Here is a 25,098-nt window from a genome sequence, read left to right as displayed (position 1 = left end):
GTAAGCCTTGAGCCACACATCCTGGAAATTGCAGCAGGAAGGATTGCACGGCTGGGCGGGTTTGCCCACATGTGAAGAATGTAGGAATCCCAGCTCTCAGCAGTTCGAAGGAGAGACTCCATACTGACACCACTGTGGTCAAACAGACCATGACCTCCTTTTGGGGCAGAGCAGTATTCCAGCTGTTATCATGCTAAAATCAAACAAAGCATCTGCTATCCAAGCTCTTGAAAGTGGCAAGTTCATTACAAATTCAAAAACTAGGAATTTTCAAGCTGACTGCCATTCTGCCCTGAGACTGGTACCTTTGCATTTTAATAACTTTCATGAATTTGCATCTTTAAAAGAATGTAGTCACTTTTACTGAGATGTATTGAGTGTACTTATTTCCCTCAAATCCCGCTGTTTGCTGGAGCAGAGTGGGCTGGCTGGTCCTTCCCATGGGTCTATCTTGGCTCCGTGCTGGGGCTCCCACACACAAGGGGCCAGGACTGGAAGCTCTTGCTGATGCTCACTGGGGCTCTGCCCTTGCGCCAGGATATCCTTGTGAGGATATCGCTCACCTAATGCCTTGCGCCAGTCAGAACCCAGGCTCCAAAGAGAAAACTCGAATGAAAGACCCTCCAGCCAGGGCTCCCGAGCAAAAGGAACCAGGAGGGAGAGCTGGTGCTGTCCTGCACCTTCCCTTGGAAGCTCCTTCACACCCCCGTCTGCACTTGCTCTAAGATCTGACCTCACTCTTGCCAGAGCCCACGAAAGCCATCGCCTCGGGCTCACAGAGGGGCTGGGGGGCTCGAAATCTCGACTTTCCTTGGCAGTCCCTTCACCGCCAAACAGGTGCCCCTCTCGCAATCCTCCTCCAAGGAGCACGTTTCTCCCCGCCTCGTTCATGGCCCCGGATCCCCTCCTCGCAGCCCCCGAAGCTTCTCTCCCGCGGACGCTTGCGAGGCCACAAGGACCGTGTTTCCCGGTTCCTGTCGCAACCCCAGGACCGCCGCCCCCACGGCCACACTTCCCCGCGGCTCTGCCTTCCTGCATCCCGTCTCCCCGCCGTCCGCCAGCCCAGCCCAGGCCACCGCATCCCTCCCCCGGCAGCTCCCGCCCTCTGTGCTCCGCCTCCGCGGGGCGTGCAGGGGAGCGGCCGCCGTCCCACCGCTGCTTCCCTCCCGAGCGGCCGCCGCGGCACTCGGCCCGCTCGCCGCCCGTCGCCGCCGGTCTCTGCAGGTGAGCGGCACGGGGCCCGGCTCCGGGGGCGGGCGGCGGCGGCCGTGTGCCCGCCGTGCCCGGCTGATTCACCGCGGGCTGCCGCTCCCCTCCCCCTGCAGCCGGGACGCTCCCGCAGCGCGCCGCCGTCCGCCCTCCTCGGGGCTGAGGAAGGGCAGCATCGGGCACAGGCGGACGGGCTCGCCTGGTCCGGTTTTAGCATAATTATTGTTTCCATTAGGTCGAGCACGAAGTTCCGTGGTGCATGTGCGAGTGCGCCGGGTGCTGCTTCCTCAGCGGGGCTCGTTCTTGGTGGAGAAAAGGGTGGGAAGGCAGGGAAGGGTGGTGGGCGCGGTGCTGGCGGGCGCCGGAGAGTCCTGGAAAGGCGCGGTGCCCTTGGCACGGTGCTCGCGGTTTGCCCCGGTGTGAGGGATCGTGCCTGGGTGCTGCAGATAGGGGCGGGGATGGCGGCAGGGGAGCGGTGTGACACAGGTACGCCGGGAGACTCGCCGAATCTGTGCCGCCGCCGAAACAAAGGTGACACGGGTGACCCGCACCTTCGTGGGTCTGACTCGTAGCCGGGAGGAGTTCCACGTCTGTGGAAGTGTGCATGCGGCGTGGCATCGGTGGTGGGTTTTCGAGTGCGGAAATGAATTTATTGTGTGTGTCTGTGAGAGAGAGAGACTAGTCTATATGCCCGTGTGATTCCAGCGTGTAAAACCTATAGAAACCGCAGTCACTACAAACTGCTGGAACTGCAAACACAGGAAATGTAGTATCTTGTTCAAGGCGTGACAGGTTTACTGCATGAGAATGCTAATTAGACCTCTTGTAAAAAGGTAGACCAAGATTCTCGCAGCATCGCATTTTCTCGCCTCATATTCCCACAGCTTTGGTCTTTGCTCTATGTTCTCTGGTCTAAAATAAAAAATTGAACTTTAAGTATTACTTGGGCTGCGAGCCAGTTATAATAGATGTGTACTAGTGTTGATGAAACTGTAACAGGAAGAACCTTTTTTGGAAAGAGAAAAGAGCAAAGTAGGACCAAGACAAACGTCTCATTCTTCCTCTTAACCTGGCAGTTTGTCAGCACTTAGAGGACAATCTGCAGTCTAAAGGAAATTACAGTACAGAAAACTGCTCATTTCCTTTTCACGTGTGTGTAGGGGAGTAGCACTGAAAATGGAGATCTGATTCCTTCGTTCTTCTGTTGTTATGTTTTCCCGAGTGTCTGGCGTGTTCAGTTTCCAGATCTGCTAACTCCTTTATGCTTTTTCTGACCATCAGCACTGGATGCTGCATAAAACAAGTGGTGTGGGCATCCGTGGTAACTAGCAGGTTCTTTTCCTCCTGTAAGCATATCGATATAAACTAATGACTGCCAGTTTACAATAGCACAGCTGGTGTTGTGTGGATCTTTGTTAGCGCAGGAAATGCAACTTCTCATGGTTACACAGGTATCGGGCTCTGTCCTAGCCGTGACTTAGTTTGAAAGTTAAGCCGACCTGAGTGCTTTTTAAAATTTTGGGGTGTTTCAGCCCTGATTGAAGAGCCTCTTCCAGGAGGAAATCACTATTCCTTGTTCAAGAAAAGCGTAACCTTGAACTACTGAGGCTTCTCAGCGCTGAGAACCGGACTAGAACTCGCTCGGCTGCAGGAGCTGAGCCCCCCCTATTCGCTCAGAGGTGCGCTTGGCTTCTTTCCCCGTTCGCCCTCCTTTTCTCTGGGAACTTTTGTCTGGCAGCGCCTTCCCGGCGCGCGTGGAAAGGCCTGGAGCGGCCGGGGACGCGCGGGGCGGGGCCGCGGCGGCGCGACCTTTCACCCACTTCTGGGAGCGGTCACGTGGGCGCGCCCGGGAGCGCGCCGGGGGCGGGAGCGCGCCCGCAGCCCGGGACGGCCCCGCTCGGAGCGGGGGAGCGGGGGAGCGGCGGGAGGCTGGAGCCGGGGCAGAGAGGGGGGTCCCGTGCCCCCTGGGCAGCGGTGGGCACCGTGGGATGCTGGAGCCGGAGCGGGCGCCGTGGTGAATCCCAGGTCTTCTCTCAGAAGTCTGGGATGAACGGCGACTTGAGCAAATGTTTGTGCTAAAAAGACAAACAAATAACGCCCCCACCCCCCGAAAAAAATCCACAAATAAAACACCAGCCAGTCAACAAAGCCCCTAAACGATGTATTTTTTATGTATATTTTGGTATTTATTTTTTTTTTAACATTCCAAACCCATTGTCTTTGCTCTGCAGCATGCTGGTATCGTAGTCATGAACTCCACATTTGGAAAAACACAATCCAAAGACTGAACCCTCTTCCTTCGAGTCTGGGTTAACTTTAATGTGAATGTCAATTTAAATATTTTTGCAAATCTTTGGAACCGGTTCTTCAGTCTTAGAGCCTCATGCAAGCTGAAAGACCTTATTGAGGTCTTTCAGCCTAGTTCAGTAAATGGTCATTGAACTACTGTGAGAGCAGTTAACTCAGTTTGCTTTCTCATCACCACACATTGTTGTCCATCTTCCAGCATCTCTTAAGTCCTAAAATGTGACATCTTTTATGTCTTGTAAAAGTCCTGTCACTCCAGAAACATTTGTTGTCATAGGGAAGATAATAGTTCTTCTTTACTGCAGGAGCAGAGAAGCTCATTAAGTTCAAAGAGAGAGAGAAGGGTTCAGCTTGTATATTCTAAATGTCTGGGTATGTATTTTATAGCAGTTAAAAAAAAATACCCAGTCTAGAGCCTAGTTTTTATGAGGTGGGGGAGGTTTCTGCATGGTATGATAACTGCACAGGGTTTTAGCAGAGTATGCTTCTCTGTTAGATTATTCCAGATTTCTAGAAGGTCAGAGGATGTGGCTTGCTGGGACGTGGACAATATAACATGTATTGCAATAGAGGCTAGAATGATCTAAGAGGCCTAGGAACAATATAGTATGTCCTGTATAAGGAAAAAAAAAACAAACCTAGAAATAATCCAACAGTTGTAAAAGTTTCTGGTTTGATTTTGGAGAATATTGGTGGTTTGTGTTTGTTGGGGTTTTTGGGGGGGTTTGTTTGTTTATTTGTTGAAGTGAACATTTTGGAACCATCTTCTACAGGAGCATGCTATTTGGAAGGGAAGAGAGATCATATGATCCAGAAACTGTAGGGATTAATATTCCTTAGGGTTAGCCTAGTAATTAATTAACAGATTGTTTGCAAATCTCCTCCGCTTTGCCTGTTTCCAGATCAGGTGAGAAGACAACTTCTAACTGTGGCTTTTCTCCTTGAAGTGCTGGTGAAAACAGCCTGCACTCTGAGAAATCTTGATGGCATCCGTGTTGAGTAGTCTGATGGAAGTTTAAAGCCTGCAGACAAACACTTGGTTAGATGTCTTAAACTGGATACTGAGCCTAACATTGGAGTCTGGCCCCTGAAATCAACTTGCTTGTCACAGGAGCTGGCAGTCACTACTGGAGCCCTCAGAAATAACTGAGTGGGGAGCACGTGAATTTTCTGTCACTCCACAGTTCCTCACCATCTTGGACATGTTCAGTGTAAACAGTGTCATTCAGTGTAATGGAAAATAGTGTTTCAGAACCACGGTCTCTGACTGTTTTCTCCATTGGCATCAGTTTTTCTGAAATGGTTCCAATCTGATCCAGCCCCTCAGAGCAGTTGAAAGTTGTGTGTGAATCAAAGCTCACAGCGTTTCTCTTGACTTTCTTTCTGTCTGAGAGCCACAGTTGAGCGATTGCCATTGCTGCAGTGTAGGGTCTGTTAGGAGCAAGGAGCACTGCAATGAGTCTGCCTCGTGCTGTATCCTAACTTACTCAGGATCCCAGGGCCAGGGAGCTTCTGGGATAGAAGGTTTGTGTGTAGCAAACAGATCTCAAGCCAGCTTTTAAGGAAGACAGCTGTTTGGGTATGTTTATGTTGCATTCATTGGCCATTGTCATTATCTCTTTCCGTCCATATAGACCTGTTGCTCCAGTTCACCACCAAGGACAGGAATAAGAAAATTGGCACAAGATGCCAAAAGAGATATCTGCAGAGGGTAATGAATATATTCACCCACAGGTGATCTTGGAAAACTGCTGAGGTCAGGACATAAACTGTCTGTGGGGCCATAAGTTACTGAAGCCTTCTTAGCTGTTCAGATTTCAAACTCTCCCCTGTGGGTGACGTTTGCTGTGGGTCCCAGGGCTGCTGTAGCTGAGCAGATACATGTGTTCAGTTCTCTACCTTGGCTTGAACCACAGCATTTGTTCATCTCTTAGTTGTGAGAAGTCCTTAAAGACATTTGCAATTCCAAGAGACCACACCTGTCAGGTGTAGGTGAGGGTGGGAAGGATTGGAGCCAATGATTAGCAACAATCAAATAAGAGAACTTGTCCCAACTTAAGTGTCATGAGAACATCTGTCAGGCTAATTTTGTTTTCATCAGTGCTATGTTAATTCAGCATTTAAAGGAGAGTGACTCTTTGGTTTCTGTTTTATTTGTATGCCATAGTCATTAGGTTCACCTGAGAAGCCTTGAGTAAACTTAATCCTTGTGGCTAATTTTTGCACAGATATGATTTGGCTTCACTCCCCTCATATTTCTCTTTAAGATTTTGTGTCTGTAAAATATGATTAGTCATTGTAAGATAGCTGAGTTATTGGTAAGACTTGAAAGCAGTGAGTATCTGTGTCATCCCATATACTGAAGCATGTGATTAGACATTATTGAAGGTTGTAGGCAAAGAAGCAGTTTAGAAATAGAAATTCTCAAGTGAATAACTGTGTCTGGTTAATCTTTATAGTAAGTTCAGAAGTGAGCACCTTGTGGAATGTCACATGAGCTAAGTATAAACTCAATAAACTGCTCTTTTTGAGGCCTTGGTATCTTGATACCTTTTTGCATAAGTGCGATATACAGGAAGGTGCCATTACCTAAGAGAATATCAAAGAAAGAGATATGAGAGACCAGACAGTCTTTTTGTTCATGTCTTTCAATGTTTCATCTGCATATTTTATACTGTTTACTGAAGATTCTGTAGAACAAGACCTGAATTTCCTTTGAAAGGCATAGAACTCCAGACAAATTTGCTGTTTGTTTAGATTTCTCTTAAGCTGAATGCTTTTTCTACAGCTTTAATTTTGTTCAACTATGCATCAAAGGGGCACCATATGCACACACGTGAAAGCATTTTTGGCATCCTTTTGGCATTCCCTGGATAGCTGCATTACCTTATCGATCCTCTTGCAGCAGGGCAGAATTTTGGCATTTATGTGAGTGACTGCCTCCCCATCACTGTATGACCCAAGAGTGGATGGGACCTTGAGTTACTGGATGCTGCTGTGCAGAGTATACTGCAGTGCCTGAAATTATTGTATTTATAGCAAACCCCATGAAAAACCTCCATATACTTTACTGAAGTCACATCTGTTTTATTATTGATAATACAGTCATTTTTAATTTGGTAGGAGCAGTCAATGTTTTATCTAGATTGGTGTATATACATGTAACATTGAATTTCAAGCCTAATTTTTTATTAGGAGCTTGTACAATTTCCCACCATATCACTGCAAAATATGGGGCACTCAAAATCAGCTCAGGAAATCTACCTGCTGCCTTAAAACTGGCAGACTTTCACTGGGCACGGTAGTGGTGTTTAAAATCCCAATATGCATTTGAAAACCTCGTATAATAAAACTTTGATGCTTTTCAGCAAAGGCAAAGTTACTGCAGTAACGCTGAAAAACTGAGATGAATCATTTTCTAAAGGGTTCATTTTTCAAAGTCCAGCTTCTTTTATCCTCCAAACTACTGGCATACTTTTGTCAGTTGCAGAAAACTTGCTCTTTTTGAATATTTGGCTGCTTCTACCCATTTGAATTTCAAGGTATGCTGTTCATTTAAAGCAGTTGAAGCACAGGATTTCTTGTTCAGGCCTTAGTGCTCTATAAGTTTATTTTTTACTGCAGATGTCTTATGAAAACTCCTACATTAAATTTATTAAAACATCTCTGCAGGCTTGATAGTTCAAGCCCTTAATCTTCTTACTGGCTCTTCACTGAACTCTCTCCAGTAGTTTCATTTCTCTCATTGGGGAGCCCAGAATTGCACAGAGCTTTTGAGATGGGGCCTCACCAGCACTGAGGAGAAGGGCAGAGTCACTTCCCTCAGCCTGGTGGCATCAGTGCTCCTGATGCCCCATGGTTCTGTCAGCATCCTCTGCAGCCTCTGCAAGGGCCCCTTCCAGCCCTTGTGCCACTTGCTGAGCTTTGCTTTCCAGTCTCTGGTGAGTGGGGCTAGCCCTCCCCACCTGCAGCACTTTGCACTTCTCCTTATTGAACCTCACCAAGTTTCAGCCTGCCTGGTGCTTCAGCCTGTCAAAGTCCATCTGAATGGCAGTGAAAACCTTTAATTTATCAGCCACTGCTCCCAGTTTCATTCCTCGTACTTGTGAATCCATCAGCAGTTTCACTTTGGCTGGTTTTTTCCCTCTGGTGGGTGGGGGTTTCTGTTGGTTTTATTGTTTTGGTTTTTTGCATCCACTTCTGGGATGACTGTATGGGTCAATTGAACTGTAGCAGGTGGCAAAGTGTGGAAATAAATGAACAGGCTAGGAAGTTATTTGAGGATGTTGGCACTGGCTTTGTTGTGCTTCGCTATGTATAATTTCATTGCAAACACACTGTCTGGGCAAAGCCAGCTGCCATAGTTTCGTCTGAATACTTTGTGTAGGTGGTACTGAAGGCTTGGACTGACAGGACCATCAATAACAGAAATCCAAGTGAAATCTAAGTAATAATGAATGACGAGACTGGATAAACATCTCAGTGTTTGGAATTCTCTTTCTTTTGATTTAGCGCCTGGTATGAAATCAACAGATTTGAGCGTACAAAGTTCTTTACTGATCTGTGAAAAACAAAATAAATTCATAGTTTTGGCTTTCTGGGAGATAGAAAATGCAAATTTCCATAGTAATGGCTTACACAACTGAGAGAAAATACTTGGTCACTGTCTCAGCACAAACACAACATTGCTGTTCAAGTGTTTAAATACTGGCTTTAATTTCATTATGTCTGTCCTCAGACTCTTAAAATTCAGTGGCCTACCCTAAAGTGTCAAAATATGTTATTACTAAACATACAAAATAAATCTTGTGTGTCCATTTTCTTTTAAAAGCTGTAGCAAGCTCACCTTCTGAAGGGAGATGTGATGGACAGCAAAATACTGCATAAATTTCTTCAATATTTTCAATATTTAAAGAGGTTTCAGACTTAAAGTCTTTTACGAGAACTTTTGGGAGCTCCAGAATTATTTTCTAGTTTTCTGTGGCTGCTTTTAACATTCAAACAGTAACTCTTACTGATTTGCATGTTAATAGAAATAGATTCCCTCCCCCTCACTTTTCTTTTAAATAAACTGGTTTGGGGTCATACCAAGACTTTAGGGTACTTGCTTGGTTTTCCAAAACCATTCTTCATTCAAGTTGTCTAGCTTTAAATATAGTTTTAAGTATGTTTACTAATTAAAATTGGGTTTCATGTACTTTCATCTGATGTTTTTCTCCACTTCTTACCTTGAAAGCTTCCTTAAACAATGTCATTTTAAATAGTTTAGTATCACACTTTTCTCCTCACCAGCCTCTATTTGAAACTGGAGTGCCAAGCTTATTGTAGTAAGTTAGTTTATTGTAAGAAACAAATGAGGAATTCTTCAGGGTCAAGTTCCTGTTGTGGTTCGTTGGATTTTTTGTTTTGTTTTGCATTGTTGGTTTTTTTTACTTCTAAGCTTGCCTAGTAGGAACTTGGCAGGGGTCAGACGACAAAGCCTTTGTCATAAAATGCTTCTCATTGCTTGATTGGTGGTGCCTTGTATCTGCCTGAAGTTATGAGGGTTTCTGGGTAATTTTGAATGCAGAAATGCCATGATACAGGTAATTCTGATTTCAGAACTGCCATCATACCTGCAAGTAGTGCCGCAAGTCTGCCCACCATCTATGAACGCTCTGTGCCTTGGGTGCCAAGGATGTCTGGCTGAGAATTCTGACAGTATCAAACCTGTGTTTGTGGTGGTACCTAGGCATGTTCTCAGAGAAACTGCATGCAGCAGCCATTGCTTTTTGTAGAAAAATGTCAATTTTTGATTATCCAAGTAGAATAATTGGAGAGAATTGTTTTGTGAGCTTGGTTACTGACAGTCATATACCCTGCATATAAAGCTAATCTATAAATAGGTGTCAGAGACCTGTGAGGAGAAACTCAAACTAAATTATCAATGTACCTTGAAAGGGAGAGTCACAGAATTAAGTCTTTCATCAAAGCTGTTTGGGATCAAGTGAATGAGGCCTCTTCAGTTTTCCTCTGCATTTGTTAATTTCCTTTGCAGGAAAAGGAGTATTGATGTGAAAACTGTGTTTAAGTAATACGTGTCTTTTTGTTAGATGTTTAGAATTCTGACAAGGAGAAAGGACAGGGGTTTTTCTATTCAAGAGGAAATGGGGGAAAAGTGAATTGCATGAGCCAAGCAACGTATAGGAAACAAGTGACATCCTCTTAAAGCCTAGGATTTGCATTTGTTGTGAGATATAGGTGTGACTTTATTCTTTTTAGCACTATCACTTTATCCATGTAAAGTGTATAAAATCCACAGAAAGAAAAGAAAGATTTATGCTCAGTAGCATTTCCAGTAGTAACTGCTTCAAGAATTAATACATTGTTTTGTGCTGTAATGCAATTAGCTTTTGTATCACGGCTTGCTGCTATTTTAAAATGACCATGGCAGTTCTTTCACTGTGCTTCAGAGAGACATTGCCAACCACTGGTAACTTCTTGCATGCCTGACTTAAATGGAAGCATCCTGCATGTAGGACCTCTCTTAGCCTCAGATTTTCCAGAGCTGAAGCCCTTATCTCCTTCTGTGATTGTAGGAACATATAAGTCCCAATACTGACTGGTCAGTGTCTGCAACCTGAAGTCATAAGGTCTGTGAGTTAAACATTAGTCTTTGTGGAGTAATTGTCCTGAAACTGCAAAAATAAGTGTGAGGGTGCTTTTTGCATAGTAGATGTAGCAGCATAGTTTTGCAGACCATCAGCACGCAAGCATTCTAGTGTGTAATGTGTTTTCTGTTTTCTTGACTTAAAAGCGACATCCAGCCTAGCAGTTCTTGTTTATAACAACGAGGAAAAAATTGTGCTTAGTTTAGTTTGGCTCAAGCAGAGGTTTGAAAAAGGAAGAGGAGAAACATCTGCAACTGTTACAGCATGTTTGAATTTAAATAAAACCAGATAAGAGCAAGGAACAGGCAGCTTTCTTCTTCAAATAAAAGAAAGAAAAAAAAAACTCACAAAGAATCAATAAACCAAATTTTAAGGGGCAAGTGTGTGATTTTTTTAATGAAAACAACCATTTCAGATGAGTTGTAGAAATTATTGTGCTGAGGTTTTTTCCACTTTGAGTAAGGCTCTGCCAAGCTGCTAGGAAAGCCAGAAGCTGTTGTTCATGGCTCTCACGAGGTTAATCAGTATATGCTGTGCAGAAGTGGGCTGCAGAGCCGGGTGCCCATTCGCGGCCAGGCGGTGCTGGATGCGGGCGCTGGATGCGGGCGCTGGGTGCGGGCGGTGCTGGCTGGGCCGTGGGTGCGGGCGGCGGATGCGGGCGCTGGATGCGGGCGGTGCTGGCTGGGCGGTGCTGGATGCGGGCGGTGCTGGCTGGGCCGTGGATGCGGGCGCTGGATGCGGGCGCTGGGTGCGGGCGGTGCTGGCTGGGCGGTGGATGCGGGCGGCGGATGCGGGCGGTGCCTCGGCAGCGCTGGCGAGTCAGGCTGGAAGGGCCGAGGCTCCGCCCGTGCCCTTTCCCCCAGTTGGCGGAGCACGTGGCAGCGCTGGAATGCCGAGGGGAAGCGCTCCCCGCTCGGATTAAACCGGCCGGCAAGGAGCAAAACAAGTGCTCAAAGAGGCGGCTTCGGGAAGCCTTTGGTGTTCCGCCATCATAATTCAGGGCAGTGTTAAAGGCTTATGGTTTTGAAAGGGAAGGAAAGGAATATGAAAAGAAACAAGCTGCTTTATTGTTTCACATCTTAACGTCAAGCAGTACAGTTCTAGAACTGGACTGTATTTGTTTTCAGGGCTCGTTCACTTTATTCAGGATTAGTTCTTGGTGGATTTTTTTTTTTCATTTGGGAATAAGGAATATTTTCCTTAATGAAGCTTATTTATTTTTATGAGAATGTTTAATTTTAATTCATTAAAATGTCAAGTTGACTGTTAATGCTTGACGCTATTTAGAATCTTTTTCTGCCTTGGGCAGTAAAAAGAGCATGTGCTTGAAAACGAAAGGGTTCCTGAAATTCTTTCCATTCAGAAACAAAGAGGAGGTTAATTAAAAATTTCTAGGCTGAGAAGTCACAGTGGAGTTGAAGGGTAAGGGAAACTAGCTGATCTTGTACTTAAGACACTGGCATTCCAAAATACAAAATTCCATGTGTGAACCGAGCAGAACATGTTGGCCCTTCTTGAGACAAGTCCAGGTGCTTGATTTCCTGTATGCAAAAACGGTTGAGCTCTTTGTATGTGTTTGCTGGGGTTTTATCATCCCACTCCTAATAGTGCCACTAAACATATGATATATTCTTAACTTTGAAAGCTTTTGCAAACCCTGTTGAGTTCAGGCTATACCCTGTATTACTGCTGCCTCTCCCTGCTTTATTGCTCTCTTGTCAGCTGGTAATGACCAATTTAAATGAATGAATGGACAGCTGACTTTGACTTCCTCATACTTGCCTGCAGCAGAGCCCATCAGAGCTGTTAGTGACAGAGTCATTAGGTACTACAAATTGCAGTTGTTACTCGGGCACACAGGGCTTGTGTTAAAGCTTTTGAAACTGGTGTTCAAAGAACTTTGTCTTCTTCTAATTTGTTCTTCTTTGTTATTCTAATCAGACACTACACACGCATAAATCAATTGCATACTATCTCTAGGATACTGTGAGCTTTAGGTGCCTTGACTCACCCAGCTTCTAAAACCTGAGCAGCGGCTGATGGATTTGTGAGATCTGTGGATTACCATTAGGCACTGTAGCAGTAGCTGTATTGCAGAGGTGGATCACTGTAGGCTGGTCCAGGAAAAGGCACATTAAATATTGCAAAGAATCCATGCCTGTTGGTCAGCAGCCTTAATAGATGATGTGCAACAGCACTTACCTCTTTCTTCTCTGCCGAGTATTCCTTCTCTTTCTATATTGTGTATTTTTTCCTAAGCCTACTGTTATTGCTGCATTCCAAGTGCCTGGTTTTCTGCTCATACACATTGGCACTCGTTCTTTGTGTTTCAGGTGACTTTGGTTAAGTAGAATATTTACAGACTAGAGGAGCTGCACTCTGGTCATAATGAACTGCCCGTTTAAATTGCACTGGGTAGTCCTCACGTGCTGTTCAACAGGCATGAGAGTCTACCAGAATTTAATTACTAGCTTTAGGTTGGCAAACAAAACATGAATTCTAGCTTTTAGGATTTAAAAAGGGTGAAGTAGTTGTACTTTCTTTGATTTTGCTTCCATAGAAACGCCAGTGCAACCTTAAAACACTTAGTATTGATAATGTGTTTTGTACTAATCTCGATCTAAAACTTGCCCTTGAATCCCAACTTACAGATAGGGCAATAAATTCCACTACTATTTAGTCATACTTCTAGGAGGATATTGGTTTTGGGGCTATGCATGAAAATTTTGGTAAGCTCATAAATTAAGTTGAACAAGAGACTGACTTTGGAAGCATGATGATCTCCTCAAGAATACATAGTTCTGACAATTTCAATGTTATACATAGAGTCTGTCTGCAAAAATCTACTTTCTAATTGTAAGTGCTCAAAAACATTAGTTTGAATCAATAATTAGTAGGAGTAACTTCCAGGGTGTTTATGTATAAATGCTAGTTACAGGAACTAAGAAAAGCTATGGAAGTACCCACAAGTTTAACAAGGACAAGTGCCAGATTCTGCATTTGTGTTGGGGCAACCCTGGTTGTGTGTATAAATACAGGAAAGGGCCCAGGGGGTCCTGGTCTGTGGGAAGCTGGATCTGAGCCAGCAGGGCCCTGGCAGCCAGGAGGGCCAGCCCTGGCCTGGGGGCATCAGGCACAGCATCCCCAGCCAGAAAGGGAGGGGATTGTCCCCTCTGCTCTGCACTGGGGCAGCCTCACCTCGAGTGCTGGGGGCAGTTTTGGGTGCCACAATGTGATAAAATATATAAAGCTCTTAGAAAGAGTGCAGAGGAGAGCTGTGAGGATGGTGAAGGGTCTAGAGAGGAGAGAGGGTACAAGGAGCAGGTGAGATCACCTGCTCTGCTGAGCCTGGAGAAGAGGGGACTGAGGGAAATCCTCGCTGCAGTTACAACTTCCTTGTGGGGAAAAGAGGAGAGGCAGGTACAGGTCTCTTCTCTCTGGTGACCAACCAGTGACAGAACCCAAGGGAATGGCCTGAAGCTCTGTTGGGGAACTTTAGGTTAGATATTTGGAAAAGGTTTTTCACCCAGAGGGTGGTTGAGCACTGGAAGAGGATCCCAAAGGAAGTGGTCGCAGCCCCAGACCTGACAGAATTCAAGAGGTGTTTGCAGAACACTCTCAGGCACATGGTGGGATTCTTGGGGCTACACTGGGTTTACATTTCTGTTTTAACTTCCAGTGGTTTTGGTTTGAGTCTTTTGTGGCTGCTCAGTATAATTGTCTTCTGTCTATATTGGCATGCTTGTTGAGATTTGTTTGGGCAGTTAAGCTGAGCTGCAATTCTGTGAAATTTCATCATAGTTTCAGATTTCTTTGGGGAGGTAATTTTTCTGACAGTTGTGATTTGGTTTCCTCAACTCTGCATAGTTTTGATTTTTGCAGTTATTTGCCAGTCACAGCACAGAGCCACAGGGACTATAGTCTCTTACTGCTTTGAGTAATCATCTTGAAATTAGTATATGAAAAAGATTTTGGGAGAAGATATGGCCAGAAGCAGCTTTGTTTTTCTAGCTGAGGTGAAAACTTTAGGTACCTTTTGTTTCAAATAAAACATTTTCTGAATCTTCTTTGAAATGTAACATGCTCTGTACCTGTGATATGCTTTTTCTAAATGTTTTTGGCTTTCACTTTCTGTTCCACTCTGATTTTTTTTTGTATTGCGTGTATAGGTGTTACACAGCTATTGTGATGCTGCCAAAATGCCTGAGTTACAGGAATGTTTTGTTTCCATTTGCAGCTGTTTTGGTTAAAAGAGGTGCCTTAAATTAACCTTCACTCAGACACTCAGACTGAAGTGCAAGCAGAGCCTGTAAGGAAAAGGCAAGTAGTGTATATAAATTTTTCGTACTTGGAAATCTTTGCCAAAATCATGGCAAAGATTTGCCATATCTTGCTAGAGATGGACTAGGTCCTACTTCCTTTGAACAAGAAGGAAATGCTCTTTCTAAACTTTGTTTTTTTGGCAGATCTCTCTCTGAAAATGGCGGAAGCTCATCAGGCAGTAGCTTTTCAGTTTACAGTAACTCCAGATGGGATTGACCTGCGTATGAGCCATGAGGCACTCAAACAGATTTACCTGTCTGGTGTCTATTCATGGAAGAAGAAGTTCATCAGATTCAAGGTATGCTAAACTAGTCCAGTCCACCAAATTTCTGGGTTATTTAATATTTTATTAATTTATTGAAGTTTTTTTATGGAAAACTGATTTTTTTCCCTTTATGATAAATAAGGTTTCTTATTGTGAAAGACTTAGGGGGTTTTATTTAAGACAGGGGGTGCTGAGGAAGGTGGCACAGGGTGATACTGTAAAGACTGAAAGGGTACATATTTTTTATTTATTCTGTGGAAGCAAGATGAAGCAGATGTAGAATTTACCTGACTTCATTCTCTTCCTAATGCACCACGTAGTAATATAATCTTTTAGCAGAAGTCCAAAGTTCTACAAGTTGTGATCTTTAGTGTCATATGTCTTAGAGGTACAAGGTACACTCTTTTTTATAGCTAAGTAGTATTGTTTCTGATGAGGTATTTGATAAAGATTGTTTTTTTCATGGGATTATAATTGTAAATATCTTTTTCATTAGTAGCAATCTACATAAACTACAGGTTATCTTCAACATCTCTTTCAAAAACATAAACATATTAACAGAAATCTCATTAAAATTTTCTTATAAAGCCATGAGAAGAACTGTTTAAATTGCATTTAAAAAGTTAATTCTGGTTCTCAGAATTAACTCTGTTAATTCTTGTTCAGTAGGATATTTTCGTTATGTATTCGTGTAGAAGGGTCTAACTCAGTGTAAGCTGAAATTATTGAAGTGTCATTTGTTTTAGAGTTGTTAGTTAGTTTCACTATTTTTAGTAAGACTTGCAGCAGGATCAGTGGTGTCTGCAAGAGGATGTAAAAGTTCCTTTCATTGTTGATGTCATTGTTACAATTTTCTGTAGTAATCAAATTTAGGTAAATCCATTCCCTACTGCTGAGATAATCTCATGTAAGAAAATGTTGGATAATCTTAACTCCTTGTTTATAACTAAATGACTTAAATGTGTTGATTTTTGTTTCTTTCCATGGTAATATGAAGTCAGTCACTTTGGTATGAAAAAATTATGTGAAGGCTTTTCTTTCCAGAACGGAATTATCACCGGTGTTTACCCTGCTAGCCCATCTAGCTGGCTCATTGTAGTTGTGGGTGTGATGTCAACCATGTATGCTAAAATTGATCCTTCCTTAGGGATAATAGCCAAGATCAACAGAACACTTGATACAACGTAAGTAGACTGAAATGTTAATGTTTCTCTAAAGGGAAATTAGTTTTATTTGCAGCTGCTCTTAAAGCTATTCCTGTTAAAATGTATCAGTTTTGGAACAGTACATTTGTGACACCACAAGCCAAATAAGCAGCTGTATGAGGATATGAAATAGGGAGGTTGTACCAGTATTGCTGCATAGTTCTGGGTATTTGGGAGGCACATTTGGGAACTTTTGTGGCCTTTGATGTTGCTGCCTGAAAAGGTCTTTGGAAAGGGATGTATGAAAGCAGGGTAAGCAGGCATAAAGCTTGTGTAAGGCCTGTCTGTACTACTATTAGACTTCTGTTTGCAATACCAGCTTCTCTTTGGAGCTTAAATGGACACTAACTGGCATGTGCTGGCTTTTGTTTTAAATAGTGGCTATATGTCAAACCAAACACAGAACATTGTGAGTGGAGTACTTTTTGGCACAGGGCTTTGGGTTGCCCTTATCGTCACAATGCGCTACTCCCTGAAAATGCTGCTCTCCTACCATGGTTGGATGTTCTCTGAGCATGGCAAGCTTAGTGCTGGCACCAAGTTTTGGATGGTAAGGATATGTTGGTTTCATTTCATCTTAACTTCTAACTGATCAGCATTCAAAGCCTTAAGGGAAAATTTTGTAGTTTTATTTCTTTCTTGTGTTTTTTGTGGCATGGGACAGGAGGCTGTTAGGAGCTATTTCTGCTGTCATCCTTCTAATGCTGTAATGAAACTCTTCATCATGGCTTTCTAGAAGGAAGAGTGAACACTTCAAGAGTAACTTCTAAATTGCCCAATGCCTTGGGCCTGTGTGACTCAATTTCTCTATGTGCAAGTGCAGTTAAAGATCTTAGGCTGCAGCACAAAAGAATCTTGTCCTTACAGAAAGGGCTCCCCTAATTCTTTGTTGTAATGTTAGGATTTCTAGTCATCCATTATAAAATTATTCTTCTGCTTGAAGAAAATATTGCTGAGTGTCCTTTCAACTGATTTATTGGCATGTCTCCAAAATGAGTTGGGGAAGAAGCATAAGGTGTAGGTAGCATGTTATGCAGTTTTCAGATGAGGATAAGGTGAGAGTGGTATGTCCCCTGTGGATTGATTGTTGTGGTGCTTTGGAAAAGGATTCTTAAAGGATATGATAGGTATAAAATGAGGAAATGTATATGTCGGTGCTGCAAGAGATGAATTGAGGTTTTGCTACCTGGACTCCATTCTTTCATCTCACTTTTGCCTGTATTGTGGTAGGAAGAGATCAGTTTCTGTACTGTGATAAAATTAGTCTCTGCAGCCTCAAAAATTAACTGATGTGTGTTAAACTAAGCACAGCTCATTATTTACTATGGGAGCTATTCAAGGATAGGTATCCAGAATGGTGTACACTAAAATAGAGTTTAATGTTTGTCTGGTACAAGTGAAATTTCTAATTGATGGTTTCTTCTGGAAGCAGTAGCAGCCTCATGACCCAAATTGGTACAGTCCAGAGGCTCTGAATGGTAAGGCTTTCTGTCAATTGCTTGGAGCTGTAGCTGCCTTGGTTTTCAGCATGTCCTACCAAAGAGATTCTTCAAAGCTCTTAATATTGCCTTATCAACCTTAAAACAGTATAAACTGTAATGCTACTTACCGTGCTTTGTTGCATATTGTATTTATCAATTTTTGCCTACCATATATGTTGCATATGTATTTTGTTGTGTATTGTATGTGTTTAAAAGTACACTGAAGGTGTATGCCCAACAGTGTCTCATCTATACCTGCTGTGAAGGGCTATGTAACTAGACCCAGCAAAACTAGTGAAACAGCTCCAACTGCCCTAACTTTCTAGATTTTTATAATACTGTTTTCTCTTCACATGATCATGCAGATCAAAAACCTGAGCTCTAATTTCAGTCACAGTACAAAGTGATTTTTCAGACTGGTTGGAAGTCTGGTGGCACTTTTAATCAGCATATTTCACCTTGTAAAATCAAATTTCCTGTATCAGTGTTAGGGACAAATCCAAATATTAGTTGCCATTTTAAAAAATAAATTAAAAAGTGGTAATTGTATGCGAAGAGATGCAACATATGTTAGAATGACATTATTTGCTGTGTCTGCATATGAAGTCAGTGATGTAATGAAATGTGTGTGTCTGTCAGAGCACTTTATTGGTCTCAGGCTATTAGAATTTCTCTATAACAAGTTTTCTTTAGAGATAAGTACTGTGAAATGTGTTTGCCAGGTTTTGTCAATTGAGCAGGTGCTCTCTTAAAATAATTTTATCCTTTTCTGGCGTAAGAGTTTTGGAATAAAATTTTCTCCAAGTATGAAATTAGATTTCCAGATGAAAAGCTGAGCTTTCACTTTCCCACCTGTTTCCAAAATTATCTTGTCCTGAAGCATGCCATGTACATCTGATGGCTGTGATACAGATCCATTTGCAGGGAGGTCTTTGTTGCTGGCAATACTCTGCAATTGTTAGTTGTTTTGTGCTGCCTAAAACTGTCTCCTCTACCTGTGCTGACCCAGGAAGCTGAGAGGGAGGAAAAGTTCCACATTCCAACAGTTTTGTTAGGAGACATTTTTAGAATTTAGTAGTGAAAAAACATCCTCTGTTTATTCTATCTTGTCTGTTGGCTTATATATATTATCCTGTGTATTGGACCAGGATTACACTTTGACAGTAAAAGTTCCACTGGGTTGTGGGAGAATCCAGTCACTTCACTTGACTTTCATGCTGAAATACGGTGGCAGTGTCAAAATGCTTCCATGAGTAGCTGAGAAGTTGCATGGTCTAGAATTTCAGCTTAGTGTGTGCTGCAACTGTAAAGTAGTGGTGGACAGAAAAGCTGCTTCTGTTTTCACTCTCCTGTGGAGCACAGGAGATTCTGCAATATCTGAAGCTAAGTTCTCTCTGGCTTTTTTGTTTCATTGCTGGGGGGTTTTTAGGTAACACAAGCACTGGGTGTAACACTGGCATGCTTGCACAATTTGCTATGTTCAAATCATGCAGTAGACTACCTGAGATTCATGCTTGAATTAACTCCCTGTAACATCAATCCTATTACTGATGTTGAGCTGTAACTTTGGAAAACATTAAGCCATGATACAAAAGCATAATTATTATTTTTAAAGATTACTGTAGTTATCTAGAAACCTTAGCTGAGTCACAGGCTCGATAATGATTGTGTTTTGAAGCACAATTTATTTATGTTTGTAGTATCTACTGTGTGATATAGTAAAAGGTCACGTGGTAGATGTGAGTTTTTTAATCTTTCCAGAGGGGAATATATGAAGAAAAGAAGGGCTAAGTAACTGTATTTATGTTGAGATCAAGGTGTGCCCTACATAAACAGCAATATTGTCTGTGACAGGATGATAACTGGGAAGTCAGGAATGACCATGCCTATCTTGCTCTTCCACTGCCATGCTGTTTAACCTTGAGGAAGTTAGTTTGTGCCAAGGCCTTTTTGTCACATGTGGAACCCTGATAAATGGAGTAGCTTCCTAAATCTAGTACAGGATAATTTACCAGTGAAAATGACTGTGAGTTACATTACACATTTAGTCTGTTATTGTTCTTCTGTTGAAGCTAATAATTTGGTGTGTGTATTTTGTTTTTGCTTTTCTTCAGGCCCTTGTAAAACTTTTCTCAGGGCGTAAACCCATGTTATACAGTTTCCAGACATCTTTACCACGATTGCCAGTTCCAGCTGTTAAAGACACAGTTAATAGGGTATGTACATTCACCAGTTTATTTTCTTCAGTAGCACAGAATCCTAGATGCTTTTTGGGGTGTTTTTGCCATTCCTCATGAAAAACTGCAAAGTGGTATTAATATGGTGTAAGAGATTCAAACTTCTGCATGGAAATAAAAATAAAGGCTGTGACAAACCAGTGAAACTGGTGACAGTTTGAAGCCAGTGTGATTCACACTGGATGACATAATGCCTGTTGTTGTAAGGCTGTGCCACAAAGTGTGATTTCCATGGTGTTTGAAGCACACTTTTGTTATTCTCTCCAATTTCCAGTGTTATAACACAAAACCTTGTAGCAAAGTGGGTAAATATGGCAGTATGTCACAGAAACTGAAGGTTTGATTTTTAGAGGCGGAAAAAAAATCTCTGTCTGCTACTGAAGAAGCAGCATGCCTTACCCTTTGGAATGGAAAATATTTAGAAAAGTTACCTCTTCCACTTGTGTTTTGCTCACAAATGCCTGAAAACATATTTTATTTTTTGAAGTTTGCAGCAGACATTTAGAAGAGCATATACTCTTATTTTAAAAACATGGTACTTGCAGCCTTATGGATTGAGAGTGGATAATCTTTCTTTAATGTTAAAATGCTTTATGTAGGAATGGTGAGAAGCTATGTATTAGTTCCTGCACTAATCAGGAACACTGATTCTTTTCTTGTGTTCTAGTATCTGGAGTCAGTTCGACCACTTATGGATGATGAAAAGTTCAAAAGAATGGAGAGTCTTGCCAAAGATTTTGCTTTTAATTTGGGACCAAGGCTTCAGTGGTATTTGAAGCTAAAATCCTGGTGGGCCACCAATTATGTAAGTTGATAAATAGGAGGCTCAGTTGTTCAAATTACATTATTTGTTCCCTGGTGCTCTTCTTGGCTTAAACTACATTATTTCTTAAATGTAAAAGAAGGAAATTGAAATAGCTTAATTTTTTTTTAAAGTGCATGTGACTTTGCATGTTCATAATTTGTGTGATTTGGTGAGCAAAAGTGAATGAAACTTGAAAAAATTAATCCTTATTTTGCGTTTTGTTATTCTGGAGAATTTTGCTGTTAGGATTGCTTTTGGGGCTTGTTTATTTGCTTGTTGAGCTTGATAACTCAATAATGGGCCTGGCTACCAAGGTAGTTTAGAAGAATGGTATTCTATATCTATAACTATAGAACAGTTTTTTTTTTTAATATAGAGCAGCTGAGGCAAATAGAAGAAAAATAAAGAACCGTATCAATTGAGTTGTTGAGCTGTCGTTTCTTTTCTTCTTTTTTTTCTTACCAAAAAAAATAATCCAATCCTCAACATCATTGTAAGAACTGTAATGTTAATTAATTCTTCATATATTGTCTAATGTACCCAGGTAGCCTAACCTGTCCTGGCGAAGGCTGTAAAGCATTCAGGAGATCTGATACATTTTAAACATTATGGGGAGAACATGACTTCTTTGAAACCTTATCAGAGAGATATAGCTGAATTGGATTTAGTTTTCTCACCTTTTTTCTCTGTTTTCCCTGAAGTCTGATAGAAATTAGCAGGGCGGGGATTATTGTCTTTTTAAGTGCTAGCAGTTTCCTTCCCATTTGTGGATGGAATGTTGTCTTATGCAGCCATCAACATAGAAGACTTAAACTGTGAAAATGATGAATTTTACTGATTTTGTTTTTCCTTCCTGCTGCAGGTTAGTGATTGGTGGGAAGAATACATCTACCTTAGAGGACGTGGACCAATCATGGTTAATAGCAACTATTTTGCAATGGTGGGTAAATAAATCCTATAAACCCCTTATGTTGCATAGAAACTGTAACATTTCTGGCAGGCATCTTACTTCACGGTGTCTTTCTGCTTAGAAATCTGTTGCCACTGAGGATGTAAATTTTGTTTTTCTTTCTCTGGTATAACCTGCAGCCAGTGTCTTCAGGTACCTCCAAGTACGTCACATACTGAAGTATGTGGCACAAACACCCATTTTAGCAGCCCTAGCACAGCTGCCACTTTGGCAATCTCATGCAATAATGACTTAAGCAGTTTTGTCCTGACTGTACAGAGTAATCTTCCAAAAGCTCCATGTAAAACTTCATGGGTAACACAGCTGAAGGAGGCATGTGCTCATGCTAGCAAATATACATACAGGAAGTAAAATTGTAAAAGATTGAAAATAAAAAGGAAAAAAGAAATATGATGGTCTTGGATCAAGTTTTATGTAGCACTGTCTTTTCTACTTAAATGATTAATAATGTTTAGGGAGATTGTGACTACTGAAGAAAAGTTTCATCAGCTCACTGCACTTGGAAACTTCATAAATTTTAAAGCCTTTTCTACCTTGTCCAGAATAAATGTTTAAGTACGTGGATGAGAAGTACTACTTTAATGTAGCCTGGTAATCTTTAATTTATGATTCTTATCTACTTTTCAGGACTTCCTTTCTTTATATCCCACAACCCTGCAGGCAGCTAGAGCTGGTAATGTTATCCATGCCATCCTGCTCTATCGGAAAAAACTGGACAGACAAGAAATCAAGCCAGTATGTATATCAGTTTAAATGGCTTTTGATCTTTTTCCAGCACAATCTGTGAGAAGCTGACCAGCTTTCAGAATGGGAGAGGAACGTCTTATTGTGACGAATTTTTGTGGTCCATATCATCTTGGCTATCGCTTGAATTGCACATGGGCAGAAACTAGCCACTGTCAAAAGTACAGAATTGCATGGATACAATACAGGATGGTTGGGATACAGGTCTGGGGGCCACTTGACACCAAGAGTGGGCCAGGCTAATATGATAACATCCTGTGTTGCACTAATTTCTAGGTAGCAGATAGTCAAATCCCATTTGAGTTTCTGTACTGTCCAGTGCCTGTGTATTGTAGTAAACAAAGACTGTGGAAACAATTCAGTAGTTTGTTTCAAGATCATGGAAGGGATGTGATTAATTGAATGGAACTACAGGTCTGAGAAATGTGACCTTTTGTTCCTGTACAGCCATAAATAGCTTAAAAGAATGAATTAAGGGATAATGCATGCTGCATGTGTTAAGTTTTGCATCCAGACCACCCATGGAGAGCTCTTTGAATTTCAGGTGCTAGCTAGTTTCAGTCTTCCCTCATGGAGGGTGAGCTTTTGGTAGAAGGGGAAAAAATAATGGCTCTGGAGTGTCCATGGAACATTCCACATGTAGTTTAAGGAAAGACCATGAACAGGGAGGAAAAAACTCAACACTGCATTAATGTATTATAAATCTTACTCTTCTGAAGCCTTTGTTTAGCAAGATCTCGGGGTTTTTTCTTTACTTTTTAATTTTCTGATCGTATATGCAAAATGACATTTTAATGTATGTTTGCTTCACAGATTCTTTTGATGGGATCCACTGTTCCACTCTGCTCAGCTCAGTGGGAAAGGATGTTTAATACTTCCCGTATCCCAGGAGAGGAATCAGGTAAGCAGGGCCAGCCAAGGAGAATGAGCACCTTGATGGAATTCAGGGCTTGCTGTCTTTTCTACTAAAAATCTGGTTTTCGAGATAAAGATCTGATTGGCACAAGTGTTCCAAGACTCAGGATGTAATGGATTGCTGTAGAGTTCCTAGATGTCTTTCATTTTAGGGAGATTTTGAAGCCTTTTAGTGGTTTTTCTCCTTTATTGGAATACGATCCCAATATTACCGGGTGGAATGTGCCTGGGCTCGTCTGGCCATTGCTGCTTGGCCAGAGGTGGCAACTGCAGTGTTTTCACCTCAGAGACACCTTTGGCTGGCTGGATGCTGCAGCTGGCACTTGGAACAAGTCCAGGCAAGCAGGAATTCAGTTTTTACCTCTACTGGAAAGGCTTGAGGCGAGGTGAAGAGGAAAAGGAGACAGACTCTGCCGGAGGGTTAATCCAGAGTTTTATCCCACGGTCGCAGATCTCTGAATCTTGTAACAGCTCCAACAGAATCCCGACCCCATGGTCCCGTGTCTTTTTAAGCCTGGGGAAAGGGGAGGGGAAGGGGTAGGTGTGCCACCAACCAGGTGGGAGGGGGGCAGTCTCAGGGGACAATGACACCTGGACTGGCCAATGACCCCAGGGCTGAGAAGCATCTTTGGAACTGCACCAACCAGACACCGCCCTTGCTGGAATGTTAGGATTGAGGGACAGCATTTAGCAAGGGGGCAAGGGGGAGGGGAAGGGAGAGGTTGGCACACCTGAGGGACTGGGAAAGGTGAAACAGGATATTGCTCCACACCGCAACACTCCTTAAATTAAAAAAAACAACTTCAAGATAATATTGTCTGTCCTGTTTTTGAATTTATAAATAATCTTTACTTTTATTTTTCCAAGATTAAGATGATTTTTGAGGTCTTAATATTAAAAGTGGCATTTTTTTGTTGCCTTTTATTGTTTTTCCTAAGTTTTGTCACTGTAAGCGGGGTCAGATTGCATCTAGAAGAACTGAACATTTGTAATCGGCAGGTGGAAGAAAACATTAGTATTAATTTCCTTTCTCTTTGAGAGCTTCACAGCCAATTTTAGTGGAGACTTGTGCTGGTGTGTTTTTCTACAAAATCTGTATCTGGGCTTCTCTGATCATGTCGTATTCTGAAGAGCCTCTTAGAACTGATTTCACCTGTTTACCCAACAGTGCATCATTGTGGCAGCATCACAGTGAAACATGAGCAGCAGTTATTGTTTACTCACCTCCCTTGGGAATGTACGTGGGGGCTGCCACTTGAAGACAGGATGGATTTTTTTTGCTTTCTGTGAGGCCTGTAACTCATTCTAATGTTCCAAACTGCCTTCAAACTTGTTACTCCCACTCAACTACAGAATTTGAAACAAAGAGTTTCTAGGCAGATGCAGGGATCTGCCCACTCTTCCCTGGTGGAGACTGACATTTGCTGTAAGAAGCTGGATAAGGTGGAGAAGTGGCATTGGATAGTGGATAAAGCAGTAGGTGCATGTGTCAGATAAGGACTTTGCTCTCAGTTCTGCGGCTGGCCTTTGCTAGATTGTTGAGGAATTTTTTTTCAAGCTATGCCTCAGACAGCTTTATCTGCAAACTGAAGGAAAGGACATCCCTGGTGTCATTACTCCATGTCATAACCAGTAGCTTAAATAGACGAGCAGGTTTTTAAATCTCTCCTGGACAACTTTAGTCTATGAGCTACTCTTATCCAGAATACTGCAGTACTTCAAGTACTGAGAGAGCAACCCTTGCCCCTACCTGTTGTCAATAAAATAAAAGGTATAAACAGTTTGCATTTAGCACTGGTCTTCTTTCAGTCTAAAATGAGTTTTGTACAGAAGTGTGGAAGTGGCTCATTCTAACTGGCACCTGATTAAAATACATCCTGTATGTCTTAGGGGTTCTCCTCAGTTTCTCCTGTTTAAAGTCTTTCAAATTAAACTACAGTCAATATAATAATTACTATCCTTTTCTCCTAGGCTTTTCACATTTCCT

At 42.2% G+C, this 25,098-nt stretch overlaps 1 protein-coding gene across 1 annotated transcript in view; it reads left to right on the top strand.

Annotated features, from left to right (window-relative positions):
• Positions 1–1,092: 1,092 nt before the first annotated feature.
• The window catches only part of CPT1A (carnitine palmitoyltransferase 1A), a 40,209-nt gene continuing 16,203 nt past the window's right edge, over positions 1,093–25,098 (top strand). The window contains exons 1-10 of the mRNA XM_054635069.2: positions 1,093–1,224; positions 14,404–14,486; positions 14,633–14,787; positions 15,799–15,938; positions 16,338–16,509; positions 19,555–19,656; positions 20,345–20,482; positions 21,345–21,422; positions 22,080–22,187; positions 23,010–23,097. Coding sequence (XP_054491044.1) covers positions 14,647–14,787; positions 15,799–15,938; positions 16,338–16,509; positions 19,555–19,656; positions 20,345–20,482; positions 21,345–21,422; positions 22,080–22,187; positions 23,010–23,097 — 967 coding nt within the window. The 5' untranslated portion in view covers positions 1,093–1,224; positions 14,404–14,486; positions 14,633–14,646. The remainder of the gene's footprint in view (positions 1,225–14,403; positions 14,487–14,632; positions 14,788–15,798; positions 15,939–16,337; positions 16,510–19,554; positions 19,657–20,344; positions 20,483–21,344; positions 21,423–22,079; positions 22,188–23,009; positions 23,098–25,098) is intronic.

This window comes from Agelaius phoeniceus, chromosome 6 (assembly GCF_051311805.1).
Source record: "Agelaius phoeniceus isolate bAgePho1 chromosome 6, bAgePho1.hap1, whole genome shotgun sequence".
Lineage (NCBI taxonomy): Eukaryota > Metazoa > Chordata > Aves > Passeriformes > Icteridae > Agelaius > Agelaius phoeniceus.
This window is presented reverse-complemented; position numbering and strand designations above follow the sequence as displayed.